This window comes from Filicampus tigris, chromosome 22 (assembly GCF_054856515.1).
Source record: "Filicampus tigris isolate MCC_2025a chromosome 22, RoL_Ftig_1.0, whole genome shotgun sequence".
In the NCBI taxonomy this organism is placed as follows: Eukaryota; Metazoa; Chordata; class Actinopteri; order Syngnathiformes; family Syngnathidae; genus Filicampus; species Filicampus tigris.
Genome location: NC_141238.1, coordinates 6,513,274 through 6,527,525, shown reverse-complemented (window position 1 = coordinate 6,527,525; position 14,252 = coordinate 6,513,274). Strand labels below are relative to the sequence as shown.

The 14,252-nt window shown below is 44.4% G+C and overlaps 2 protein-coding genes across 4 annotated transcripts in view; one reads left to right on the top strand and one right to left on the bottom strand.

Moving 5' to 3' along the window:
- The window catches only part of LOC147126710 (chemokine-like protein TAFA-2), a 35,319-nt gene extending 21,723 nt beyond the window's left edge, over positions 1 to 13,596 (bottom strand). The window contains exon 1 of one of the 3 annotated variants that reach the window (XR_015084803.1): positions 13,178 to 13,596. Coding sequence is in view for 1 of the 3 variants with exons in the window: in XM_086022805.1 (XP_085878931.1) it covers positions 3,444 to 3,484 (41 nt within the window). In the remaining 2 variants the exon portion in view is untranslated. Of the gene's footprint in view, positions 1 to 3,443; positions 3,625 to 13,177 lie in introns of those variants that run through there. The other 2 variants (XR_015084802.1, XM_086022805.1) reach the window with 2 other exon arrangements.
- The window catches only part of syn3 (synapsin III), a 191,458-nt gene that overhangs the window by 48,310 nt on the left and 128,896 nt on the right, over positions 1 to 14,252 (top strand). The window lies entirely within an intron of this gene.

Here is a 14,252-nt window from a genome sequence, read left to right as displayed (position 1 = left end):
TCTACCGTCACAGCGCGGCAAAGTCAGGTTTTATGTGTGAAACGTGTAATGATTTGAAGGTATCAGTTAATATATGTGCTCGGGGCTCCCTTGGATTTTGCGCTGAGCACATTTTCTAACAGTGAGTCGGAGTTGCAGAAGTAATTAAAGGCGTCGCTAAGGAGCTTAGAATGGGAGTTGAAATGTCAACGTGTGCGCGGCGCCCCTTCAAGGGGAAGAGAAAAAACTGCTCAATGGAAAAGTTCGCCGAAAGTTGGTCGAAATGTCACTCGTGTGATAGATAAAGACGCATTGTTCATTGATCTTTAAACTTTCTCCGAGATGATTGCCCTATATCAGGAACGGGAGCTGATTGGGAATCCGATCCGAGGCGAGATGCGCGCCGCAGACATAACAGATGACGGGCACAACTGCATTTTGATTCGATTTGCTCATCGGATAGCCTTGCTCCAAGTATCATCAATCATAATCAATACAACATGCACCTTTTGAGCTAGCTGTGTGTCTACGGCTGTTGCTAAGATAACGCCTATGCTGGTCTAAGCTGTGAAGAAGGCAGAATACGGTCGAAGAAGTTGGGTCTCTTTGTAAATCGGAACGTCTGTGTACTTGTGAACTTCCCCCTGACTGACGTATTAACGTAACAGCAGCACGAACTCGGTTTTTGGCATATTTTTCTTAGCCAAGTATCCATCGGCGCATCTTTGGTTTAAGCTAGCCGACTCGATAGACAATCGGGCTATTCCGTGCATGGTTGATTTATAAAGTACGGCAGTGTCCATCTATGACAAGAGATCAGCGCAAGCCGGAAACACGTGAGCGGTTTCTGACTGTTGATGATGATGAATTGGGGCCAATTATGCAATAATAATTTAGCTAGGTGGCTAAACGTGGTTCCAGGTGAAACAATTTCAACAGTAAAACAACTGATGGAAGCGAACCAGCCCATCTTTTCAGCCGTGTGTATTGTTAGATTATCTCTCTTTGACACACATATTTAGATAGGGGAATTGAGCTAGGCCCTTATATCGCCGTGACCTTTGTATTTGCTTCTACTTGGCCTTCCGTATCGGTGGCACTCTTGGCACACTTGCTCGTTAAATCCAGTTAAAAACCTCGGAGCCATATACTCCATAATTTTGGCATCTATTAAATAGTTCAACTGAGAATGTTAGTATAGCGACCATTGAAGATAAAAGCACCGGGCGGAAGTTCCCTCTGAACCTTTCGGTGCGTTTAAAACCAGTGGCTTTAAGCACGGCCCGGCTGGTTGTCCGCAGCAAGAGGCTGCGAAAGCGAGGGTGTCCATTTAATTACATTCCGTTTTGTTTGATTAAATATTCAATTGCATCCCCCTCCTCTGTTTTACATGACTGAGCAACAAGGTTCAAGTTATTTCGGCGGGGGCCCCCCCCCCCCCCCCCACGAGGGTTATAATACCGGCTAAGTGACAGGCTAATTTGTGATATTAGATTGCTTTCATTGAGGTCGTTCGGGCCCGCTTCGGACATTAGCGCTATGAAACGGCCGCTCTGCCTCAGCGGTCACATTCGTGCTCCGCGTGACTGGAGTGGAAAAGGGAGGGCGAGGGTCTTCGGGAGCCTCCTCCGAGGCCATATTTCCACGCTCGCGTTCAATCTTCTCGCGGGATGTAGCGGGGAAGGAATTGAGCCGAGGGGTAGGGAAGAGGAAGTGCCCCCGCTCGGGCGGAGGGCGGCTAAGACAAATGGTGTGAAGGCGAATCCGTTTGTTATGAGCGGTAAGAGTTAAATAAAGGTAAAGGGTTGGGAAGATTAGGAAAGACTTTGGCCGCGGGATGGAAAATCCATCAAAAGGCGGGTCAGTCATGAGACGAAAACATTCAGATGAACGGCGAGAAATCAAAGCCAAGTGTGGAGGGAGGGGAAGCGAGCCCAGAGCGAGCGGGGTCCCTCTTCGACCACAAAGACAAGCATGAGTGTGTTTGAGCCGTGTTTTCTTTTACTTTCACCGCATGGGTGCTATCCAAAGTCAACCTATTGCTGATGACCATTCAGGGTGTCAGAGGCCAGAACGAGTCATTAAAGCCGATAGAAAAATGCGGGATTAGTTGGAATTAATCCCCGACTCTTCCCATTTTCTTGCCCGGGTTGCTGAAATGGAAGGACATGGAAATCTAGCCGAGCATATCAGAACTAATGGGCTGGCAGCGCTCCCCACAAATGAGACGGGGCTAATGGATCCGCAGGCCTGGCTTAGATGGCTCAACCAGATTGCGTGCGAATTGAAGTGATTAACAACACGTTGGCCCCGGTCCTCCCTTTGTCCGGGAAATGTATTATATGGCAATAAATGTCCAAAAAAAATATATATATATATATATATATATGCTTCCTCCATTGGAGTCTCCCGCTGCAGATGATTCAGGGTGGGATTCAGGCTGAGATTAGCGGCGTATAAATGCCAATTAAATGCATAATAACACGCCGCGTGCTGAAGATGACGCACGGGGAGGGTGTCGGGATGTTTCATAACTCGTCCCAGTTCCGTTCAACGTTATTGAGCTTCAACCGCAAATGATGCCATGTTTAACTTTATTGGCCCGTATTAACGGATCACCGTATTATTACTTTTTTGCTTATATGCAATATGCAGATTTAATAGCACCTCACGTAATATTGTGACGTTCCGCTGTCTGAGAATTGATTGCCTGCTCCGATGTTATTGCATTTCCCAGCCATGGAAAGACTCTTTATTACCTTTTACGTCGTTTAGTACATCGCATATCAGCCTGGCTGTGGACGTGGCTATATTTAGGAGCGCGATCAGTTTGAATATGAACATAAAGTATTTATGAATGTATACTTAACTTGACATAATCGTAGAGTCTATTTCCACCCCATTAGAATTTGATAGAATTTCCTGAGGATTCACTCTTTGCTGCCTCTGACCTTGCAATTTTTGGCAACGGAACAACATATAATCTGTCACCGTCATTCTGAAGAAGACGGCATTCACGTATGACGTCATATGTTGTCATTGAGACTCGGCATATCGACCTCGGTGGCGGTCCGCGTAATTTTGTCCTTCCAAGCTGTCAGGGGAGTCACCGCTTTATATAAGGCCACGATGCAATCGCAGCTTGGCGTTCAACACGCCTCTCGGTGTTCATCGGCGCCGTGGCTTTGTTATTGAGGTCATAAAATGGAGTGTGGCGTTGTATTGGACTGTTTTATACTGGAATATTACTCAAACCTCAAATGGGGCGGCAACGGTAATGAAAAATGCCTCGCGGTATAATGCAGTTGGACAGGCTCGATAATAAGCCGGGAAAGGAAAGTTAGCTCGACTTGGGCAGTGTGGACTAAAAAAAAAAAAAAAACAACCCCAAAAGAAAACAAAAAACAAAAGCATACTGTTTTTTTTTTTTTTCTTAAGGATGCCTTTGCCTTAAATATACATACATGCACGGGTGCAGCAAGAAGAGATGGTGCCAGAGTGACATCCAGAATAGGGCGTGCAGTGGAGAGCCGGGGGTGGGCTGCAACCGCGCGCGCGGCCATTTTCGACAGGTGCCGGCGGATAATTGGGTGGCGTGCCGACTCGCCGCGCCGCGCCGCTGTCTCCTGAAGCTCATTACTATCACTCAGAGCGCCCCCTTAAAAAAGCGCCACAGCAAACATGACTCCTCGGATTTGCTAAAACGACAACTCGCCCGGTCCCTTGAAATGTTGGCATTAAAGGTCCGGTATCCCCCGACCACCCCCCCCCCCCCTCCCCCGAGGTTTAGCGCACTGCTAAATCATTGTCGTAAATATGAGGTTACAAAAAGAGCGGAGCGGGTAGCACTTGAGCTGCCAGCAACGCTGGTCCTGGGTTTGAAAACTGCCAGCCGGGCAAGGGCCTCTCTCTCTCTCTCTCTCTCTCTCTCTCTCTCTCTCTCTCTCTCTCTCTCTCCACCGAAAGCTGTGATAGGCTCCATTTCCCTGTGACCCTTAGACCTTGCTTGGTTGGCTTTATAGTCAAAATGGATGGAAGTGTGTATAAGCCAGTGTGCGCAGGGCTTTGCTGCCTCATTGCACAAAGTAGATAACAGGATCAGCTTCCATAAGCCAACAATACATCAACAGGTGTGAAATGTCTGTCCTTGAAAACTCCGGCCCGAGCGTAATAGTTGCCGAGAGGAGATTTGAGGTCTTTCTCATGGACTTCATCTGGCAAAGCTGATTTTGAGAGCTGCAACAAGAGCCACTTGTCATTGCTTTGTTTTATAACAAAAAAAAAAAACGGCTATTTTGGGCGGCTAGTAGTTTTAGGCCTTTATGTGTGTATTTTATTTATTTAGTGTCTAGATCAGTGGTTCTCAACCAGTTATCCAATGTCAAAAAATGTATTATTTTCTAATATGTTTTTTGTAGGGCTGTCAAAATGAAAGCATTAACGATGAAGATGAATTTCAATTTCATAACGGACTAAAAAAATGAAGGCAGTTAACTCGGTTTTAATCAGTTAACTCCAAGTTTTAACTAACTCAGTTTTATTTACTCACTGTGGCAGCGGACCTCTGCTCACTGTGCAGCCAAACTTAGAGGAGAGTCACTGTCGCAAAGACGGACTTTTACGTAGTTTTACCTTAAAAAGTTGCTTTGATGGCTCATTGGGGAAATCCAAAATAATTTGCACACTTCACACTTGTACGTCTTTGGTGTATCGTTCAACTGTTGTATTTTACGGGAAAAGAATCGTATTCAAGGATCAAAGAAGGCTATTAGAACAGTCTTTGAATCAAAATATACTTTATTTTTTTCCACATTAATTCCAAGATTTTACTCAATATCGGTTCCAAGCTTTGTAAAAAAATTGTAGTTGAAAAATGCGATTAATCGCGATCAATTATGGGAAATTATGCGATTTATTAGTTAAAAATTTTTAATCGCTTGACAGCACAAATTTTTGGTTCATTAGTTAATGTATGTATGCCAGGCACATAGGGCAACAGGCAAAGCAATTAGGTACATCATTTACCTCTACGTCCAGTTTTTGCGAATCGTTTTGCTAAGTGGTGTGCCATGAATTTTTTTCCGACGTGAAATATGTGCCTTTGCTCAATAACGGTTGAGAAACACTGGTCCAGATAAGATCAGTGCTTAAGAAGTGCAGTCCACAAGTTTCGCGATAAAGCCACAGATCAGTTTGCATTGCTGTTGCAGTCTGACTTGTAATTTACCGATTGTTTGGTAGAATTTTGCCAAATTGTCATAGTGGACACTTAAGAGTGCAAGTCAAAGTGTTAACTAAGTTTTTGATCAAATTTCCATTCCTTAAAGGTGTACATCACTGTGACACCAATGCTCTTTGTTAGCTCATTTTGCATTGTTTTTTTTTGTTTTTTTATTTATCATATAATCGCTTTTTTCGCGATACAACCCTTATCAAATATTTTTTTGCGGTATTCCCGACTTATGCTGCCATTCCCACCCCGACTCAAGATGAGTAGACATTCTTATATCCCACCTTAACCCTACTATCTAACCGCTACAAACTAATCAGCAGCTTTCAACACGGACTCTAAAATGTCCGCCTCAAGTTCACATAGCGCTTTGACCTCACTGGCCAATTTTCCGCCCAAAGTTGAAAACTCGAGAAAGTAGAACGTTCAGGTCTATTAGACATAAAAGTTTGAGCTCGGCTTCATTCCGTCCATTTTTTTGTATCCCTCTCCCCTAAAAGCCTTTGAGTTGAACAGTACAATTAGCACAATGCTATATGCAAACTGTTTCTGATTGCGTTGCAGATTGATGCCTTATTACTGTGCAATGTGCACTTTTAGGAGACTTGCGCTGCTGTAGCCTTTCACAGTTGTCTCACTGAAAGGAAGCTTTGGACATAATGCGGCGAGTCCTCCCTAATAAGGCTCAATAAATGTGCCCTTTGCTTTTCACACGGTGCGATTGTTTGATAGCCACGCGGTCCTACATAACGATAGGAATAGCTTAATAGTCTGACAATATTAAAAAGTCAACCGAGCGTGGCGCACGTTCAGTAAAGCCTTTAAAAATTGTGGCGTCAACAGTCACGCGTGACTGGGATCGAGGATAGTCTGCCCGACGCGAGCGTTTCTTCACTCTGTGTTTTTTCTTTTTTTTTTTTTTTATATATGTAATTAGCTGCCTGCACCTTGAGCTCGGGCAGCGTAATTGGTTCCTCGGCCTTCGACTCGTTCGAGTTGACTATCGGAGAACGTGATTTCGCCGGGCGTCCTTGACAGAGTGAAAATAAAATACTGGGTTCGCCACTGCCATCAAACAAGCGCTCTGCTCCAAAATGCTACAAAAGACGCGGAGGGTAGCAATGGCCCGTCCCTGCAGTCGCATCAGTCAGCTAATGGTCGCAGGGCTCCAGGACGGCGATTCCACAATCGATCGTTGAGCCTACAGTGGCTGTATGTTACCAAAAAAAAGTCTACACACCCCTCTTTAAATGGCAGGTTTTTGTGGTATACGATTCCTTTTTTTCCCTCCACCGTTAATGTAGTACTAAATTAAAAAAATAATTTCAGAATTGACCAATCACATTGAAACTCTGCCAACATTTAACTCATTCACAGTCAGTAGGGCTGCTCGATTATGGAAAAAAAAAAATTGTAATAATTGAAATCACGATTATTCAAACGATCATTTATTTTTTTGGTACAAAACAAGAAAATCTTTCAACATAAAAAAAAAGACTAATACTTTTGGACCAAACAAAATGAAAGAATTTATTATAAAATATAAAAAGGTCCAAATAAATTCAAGCATGATTTCCTTGTGCAAACACACAGTTGGATATGAATGAATATGAATAATCATTTTTTTACGATTATGCCACTTTTGTAATCGTGCTGTGTAATAATCGTAATTGTAATCGAATTTCAATTAATTGCACAGCCCTAACTGCCAGGTATTTTCAGACCCTCTTTTACCCTAACGTTTGAAAAATTTTGAAATTAAAAAGTTCCTGGGATTGAATGGCTGGACTGTGAAAAGACGAATAAACCTGTCAATGGCGGTGAATGAGTTAAAGTGCCTTTCAAAGTGATTGGCTCATTCTAAACACAGCCAACCACATTTGTTCAGTCTTTTATTTTATTTTTTGACTTCCCCCCTTTTTGCTGCACATTTAATGGTAGAAAATGTTTTGAATGGATTTTCACAAAAATCAGCTCTTTGAACAGGGGTGTGTAGACTTTTTTTTGTTTAAGACCTCTGTCCCTAAGTAGGTATCACATATTCGGTAAACAATCAGTTGAAAGGAGCTAATATGACCGCCATCAAGGTCACTTTTTTTTGTTTTTTTGTTTGTATATGAGTACCAATGAGTATCAATGAGCGTCCCTTCCGCCGTACGCAAAGCCGCGGCTCCGACCAGCGCGGCGCTAACAAAACCAAACACAAAACGTCCGCAGGCCAAAAGCAAATGTGTTTTCCCAGCCCTGTTTTCCTCCATCTCTATCTCCCCTTCATAACCGCGGCTGTCGGCTGGCAGAATGTAAATGAGCCTCTCAGCGCCGAGCCTATGATGGTGTCAGCGCTCTTCTTAGTCTCTGGTCTCATTAGAAGCCGAGTGGAGCTGACATTTACTCAGCCACTGTGCTCACTAGCTCTTCATGCGGGCCACGTGGGTCAAAACAATACACAGTGAGATAGTCCAGCCGTCCCCGAAACCTTTGCTGGCAATATCGCGTGTTGACTTAAAATAATGTTTAAATGCCAGCGCCCGGGCTTTTTACACGCACTCCGGGAAAAAGACTGGCCGACACTAAGTCGGATCCGCGCCGAGTCGCTTTACAGATGCCCAAATGAATGTGAATGACTTGTTTTTCGTCATTAAGATGGATCCGTTACGGGGGAATGAAATGGCAGGGAGTAATCGTGCGTGCACGGTGTTTGTGTACCGCCGCTAACAATGACTCATCTTTTGTCATCTGGGGTGAAAAAAAAAAAAAAAAAAAAGACGTTGTGTGTCCTTGCCGTATTATTTCTGCCTCGGTGTCAGCGCGTCACGTTCCCCGTGGCGGGATTAATTAGGATTCGGGATTAATCGCGTTTTTCTGGACGGCGATCGGCGGGGTCATTTTCAGCTCGATAAGCTGCATAATGTTACACTCGGTCCGCTTGCACTCGGCACGTCACCTTGTAAGGAGACATCGTTAAAAGTCGGCGAATTTCGCCGGGACAGGGGCTCATCTCCCGCGCCTCGACGGTAAACCAGATCGCGGCTCGGCTCGGAAATTAATAGGATGGCTACGGCTATTTCCTGACTCCTGCTCCTCTGGGGGAGCTCGCGGCTCTGTTTTTTTTTTTTTTTTCTGCGGTCCTCTCATCCTGTTACTAATGCCCGTTTCGGTGTAAGCCTTATCTGTGTGCTCACGACATGGCCTGAGAGGGCTCTGCGTGTAAGCAATTAAAATGGCTTATTTTCCAGATAAGTGGGAAAGTGGTCAGACTGGAAGCCACAGGCGGCCAGCATCAAGTCTTTAGGTTACCGACCCCGCCCGCCCACGCCCTGATGGCCTGCAGGGGCGGGGCTGAGCGCACCCAGCGAGGCGCACAGCTCAGCGTGGCTTAGAATCCCGCCAGAGGGGCAAACATACACAAGTTGTATGTTTTCCCCATCACAAACGCGGTCAAATTAATATTTCAACAGATTGTCAAACCCGGCGCTCAAAATGTACTTCATTCAGAGTCGGAAGAATAAACCAAAAGTCATCAGTCACTCGTAATGAGCGAGGAATTCTTTGTAGGGGGTGTGCACATCTGTGCGTCAAAGCGCCTTTCCGGCTGGGTACAGGCAAACGGTTGTAACGTAGACCATCAAGTTCTATTCGGGCAGGCTGAAGACGAATTGTAAAGGCTCAAAAGTCACACGCGTCTTTGGAGCGGAACCGTAGCAGCTCGCGATGAGCCTTAATTGGGTGTGTAGATCGAGCACATTAGTCAGAATGCACTCGAAAAACAGTCGGGTTTAAAATAATACAATTTGGGGTCAAAAATGGACCGATCCACAACTTGGGTCAATTTGACCCAAGTTGCTACTTGGGTCAATCTGACCCAAGTTGCTCGATTGTTTTTGCAGAAAACAACCCCAAAAAATAGGTCGTTTTGTACAAAACAGACCATTTATGCGGACAATGCAAGAAAGTGGGTCAAATTGACCCAATTTGTGTATCGGTGCATTTTTGACCCCAAATTGTGTTATTTTTAACCCAACTGTTTTTTTTTAGAGTGTGCGTATGGAGTGGCTGACTCGAATTCCAAGTTTCATGTTTATTCAGATTCATTTGTAAGAACCCGAGCCGATCGTCACTCCCTGTTCACCGTGCGTACCGCCACCCGCACTCGCCGGTCCTGCAGTTTTGTCAACCTTTTCGTTCCCAGAGTCAGCGCTACTTGTAGCCAAACACGTATTCCTAGTCTGTTTTGAGCTTTTTATTTGCGGCATTGCTCATGCTTTTTCAAATTGTTGAATAAATGATCAACTAAATTACATATTTACTATATATTTTCACCTTTTCACAGTCCAGAAATTCAATCCCGGAAACTTTTTTTTAAGAAGCAGCATCTGATACTAAATACTGCACCAAATTACAATGCTCTCCGACAACTGTTCAAAACTGTTCAATTTGCACCTGTAGTTCGACTTGTGCGCTTGATTTCTGCCAAGCTGACGTTTTATTTCGCTGCCGGTGAATTAGGTGTGAGGCGTAATGAAACAGAGGGAGCTGGAAAGGCGGCGCAGATCAAACGGAATGTGGATGAGCGTGGCTAGGCGGGGGCGACGGAGACCTCGCTTCCGACTTACATCAAACGCCGCGAAATTCCACTCTCATTGTCGGGGATGAGGGTGCCAACGCCGAGTAGCGACGATGCGATGGGTGGCGCGGACGGATCAATAGTTTACCGCGCGGCTGTGATTATCCGGGATGCAAATCGTGTTCAAAGAGTGTAAACAAGACAATGCCAATTTGAGTCGTTCAGATCGCCGAGGATAAAGAATATATGCCTGATTCTGTTGCTCGACCGTTTGTATTCAGCTTTCTATTCGTTAGCCTGTCATTGCATGACGTTTGACATTGTTTGTTAGCATTAAGCTAAAGAGACTTTCCGAAAAGCAAAGCTGTGTGAGGTTTTTTTTTTTTTTTTGATAAGCAATGTGTTACTGTTTTTTCTTTTTTATGTATAGTTTGAACAGCTTAAATACTTATTTTGGAAGAATTGCCCACTATCTTCCATCTTGAAGTGTTGGGTTGTTTATATATAGGGGTGGATTGGTTATCGGCCGGGCCGACTATCGGCGCCGACATTTGCCGTTTTGACGAATATCGGCATCAGCCTTTTTTTAAAAATCTGATGGCCGATAATAAATCAATTTGAAACTCTGTTGAAAAAGTTTAACATATGTCATTTTGAAATTTGGGAGAACTTCATTTACTGTCGAAAACGACATGGAGCTAGCTCCCTGAACTTTTTGTTAGAATTTTATAACAAAGTTGCATATTGTCCAAAATGTTTGTATTAATAATCAACATTATGCACATCTGAGAAATGATGCAATACGATGATGCCAATATTTTTCCTTTTTACTGAAAATGAATATCGGCTCCAAACATGGGTGATCGGCCTCCAATAATCGGTATCGTATCTCAATTTATGTGTATTCTAATTGCCTGCCAAGCGACTTTGGATGCATATTAGCAGTTTAGCCTGGCCTCGATTTAGAGACACGGTTGCAAACCGAGCGTTAAATAAGAAAGATGATTGACTTTGAAAGCGCCGCTTGGCTGCCAGCATTCCAGGAACTGCTCATTTCATCGCCTTTTCCACACATAAGCGCCTCTCGGGTTAGCCCAGAGCGGGCGGCGCTTTCCTGCGCCTTCAGAGGTCAGCATGGACAAATTCCAAAAGGCCGTTTGCCTGCCACAGCTGTTCGCGGGCAGCGGCCGTCCGCGAAGCTCCGCCGTCACCCGTATCCATGGCGAAGGAAGCGTGAAAAAAAAAAAAAAAAGGTGACATTGGCTGGTGTCGTCCAGCTGGAGGAGGACCAACACGACCCGAGGCACTGAGCCCGCGGCGTTCGAGCCCTCATCATTCACAGCGAAGGAGCTGTGACTAATACAACGCTTCCGGCTAATTGGGCTGCCGGTTGTGCTCAGAGGGTCGTACACAAAAATCGGCCAAAATATCGGGACACCTGGCCCACTCGTTTGCAATTAGGAATTGCCCTACACAGTCAGGATTGAGCCAAGAGGTCTGTTTGGCGTTTCATGCTCAGCGCTAGCGTCCATGTTGCCGTGCTCTCCCGGCGAATTAACTCACATACATTGGTATGAAAAAGTAGGGATGGACCAGGCCGATTATCGGCGCCGATGTATCGGGAAAAATCCGACGGCCGATAGTAAATCCATTTCAAAACTGTGTTAACTTCAAGGAACTATTTATGTCAATTTTCAGTTAACTTTGTAAGAGATTCGACTGACCCGGGCAACATTCTGCAGCTTTTTGTTTTTTTGAAATCAAAACAAAGAGAAGTGAAATTTGAACATGTGTCATTTTGAAATGTTCTTTCTGTTGAAAATATAGGGAGCTATTGTTTTTAAGTTTTCATTTCACTTTATAAGACATGCAGATGACCCTGGAAGCTCCCTTTTTGGTCGAATTTTACAACAAAGATGTATATCGGCAAAAACTCGTAATAATAATCAACGTCTTGCCAATCCGGAAAAAAAAAATGTCCAATAAACATAAGCTTAAATACGTTCAAACAAAGTTAAGAGTTGTAACTTTTTATTTTTTTATTTTGAAGCCAATATTTCCCGGCTCCAAATATCGGTTATCGGCCTCCTTGACTACTAATGATCGGTATCGGCCCTGAAAAAACATATCGGTCTATCTCTATTAAATAGTAGGTTTCAAAAATTACTAATGGAATATGCTTTTGAAACGGCGTTTAAAAAAATGAATAGACTGCACGTGTATTTTCTCAAGCTATTTTCAACGAAAAAAGAATGCTTTATTGTTCGGATCTGCTATAAAAATGGATTGCAACTTTGCACAAAATAACACAAAATATAACAGGCTTCAGTCACATATTCTTTATCCTCTGTGTAAAACGGCTGGTATTAGTGCCGTACTGATGAGCTGGGCTCGGAGTTAAGTCTTCTCAATGAGCAAGCATACCTGTCGGTGTGTCTTATACCTCCCCCAGGTGGGCACTCAATGACGCGGCGGGACAAAAACTGCGGGATTATTTTGGATTCGATTGAATAATCTCCTCAGTTTGTGCTTGCATTAATTGCAATCGAATGGAGTCTCAATTCCCGTGGCATTCTGTCGCATGAAGGCAACCGGTGGACTCAAACGGCCATACGTTAATTTGACAGCGGGGTTCAATGTGTTTTTATAGCCAAGGGAATAGTTGTTGCGCGAGACGAGATTGCACGCAAGGCGCCGAAGCACCTTGACTAATACGGCTTTATATTTGCCAGGATACATATTGTCCCTGTTTCTCTCTCTCTCTCTCTTTTCATTTGCTCCCCCTCGTTATTTATCATGGCTATTATACGTGCGGCAGCAAGTATCGCAGCTGCAGCAGTTCCGGCGCGCCTCCGCCGCTCCATTTTCATCATCAGACGACTCCTATTCGCCACAGGCGAGCGAACAACCGGGCTGGAGGTGAAATCGCTCCGTCACAATTCAAATGAATGGACTTCCACGCGAGCGCCGAAATAATCGCCCGAAGAAAGTCGAATTCAACTCCGCGGTGTTGCGCTCGTAGTGGAGAGTCTTCGATTTCGGCCGATATTTGAGATGGGTGCTCATATATTTGCGTCACTGTTTGGCATTGCGAGTAAGTATAAGTCAAGTGCCAGGCTGTCTGTCACTTGCGATGCAAATCAAACTATACACTTGAGAGCGAGGTTTGCCATAAATAAATAATCCGGCGTTGGCTTCCTCTGAGGGAGAGTGGGGGGGGGGGGGAAAGGAAAAAAAAAAAAAAGTCAATTCCCCACACTTAATAAATTACAGGTATGAGTGAATAATTTAGCGCTCTCTCTGCGGCTTGTCAGCTAAACGCTCATTTTTGCTGGTAATTGTTTCCGCATTGATTCGATGTAGGTGGCGAGTGCGCACAGGGATGCAATGCGAGTGGCTCTCACCTGGAAGTCTCCCACTCCCTTTCCCACGCATGAACACGCTTTTAAACCATCAGGTGGGCCGATAACATTCCCCGGCTTGCAAATGGTTGGAGAGACGTGCGTAAAAGCTTGGGAAAACGGCTTTTTGCTCAGCTCCGCTTTGTTGGTCCCCGTTAACGCATCACTGCTGGCATCTCATCCGGAGCCGAGATGTGGATTCTCCTCAGTGGGAAATGTCCCACTGGTTGGTGGAGCTCAGGTGGAGGAGAAAATCCTTGACGCGTCTTTGGAAGGGTTCCCGAGTGGTCTTTGGATGCACGTGTGCCGGGTTGCGTCACGAGCGAATCCGGTGCTTGTTGGTCGCGCGGCGTCTGGGCTCGGTCTGTCGGCGCGGGTGTGCGCGCGCTAACTTTTATGAGCAGTCTGGAGCGCGCGTAATAGGATTGCAGTGCAGCGGCATACAGACACCTCCACAACCCCCCCCCCCCCTCCCTACACCGCCCCCATGTCAAAGTGACCACGTCCAGTGTGTAATCCTACGTGTAAATAATTGCTCGAATGAAAATAAAAACATAAAATAGTGGTTATATCTAAAACAACCATCAACCATTTTGAAAAGAAAAAAAAAAACCAGACATTTCAACGGCAAGCATTTGCCATTTTCCAACAACTGTCTACTATTTTATTTTCTGCAAGAAAAAAAAAAGCTTCACCTTAACTTGTACACCAGTGCCCTCAAGTGGAGAACTTATAAATTGCACCACTCAACTTATTATTATTATTTTTTTTTAATTCTTCAAACTAAAATTCTAGGGCTGTCAACATTAAAGCGTGAACTATGGAGATTCATATACATTTGATAAAAATTAACTGAGTTAACTCAGTTTGATTTACTTCCTGTAGCAGCTGACCTCTGAACTGAACTTGGAGGAGAGTCACTGTCGCAAAGACGGCCTTTTACTTTAAAAAGTTGCTCGACGGCTCATTGGAGAAATCCAAAATAATTTGCATATTTTGCAAAGCCAAATTCAAATACCAACTTTTGGATTTTACAAGAAAAGATGAAAACGTATTCAAGAATCAAAGAAAGCTGTTA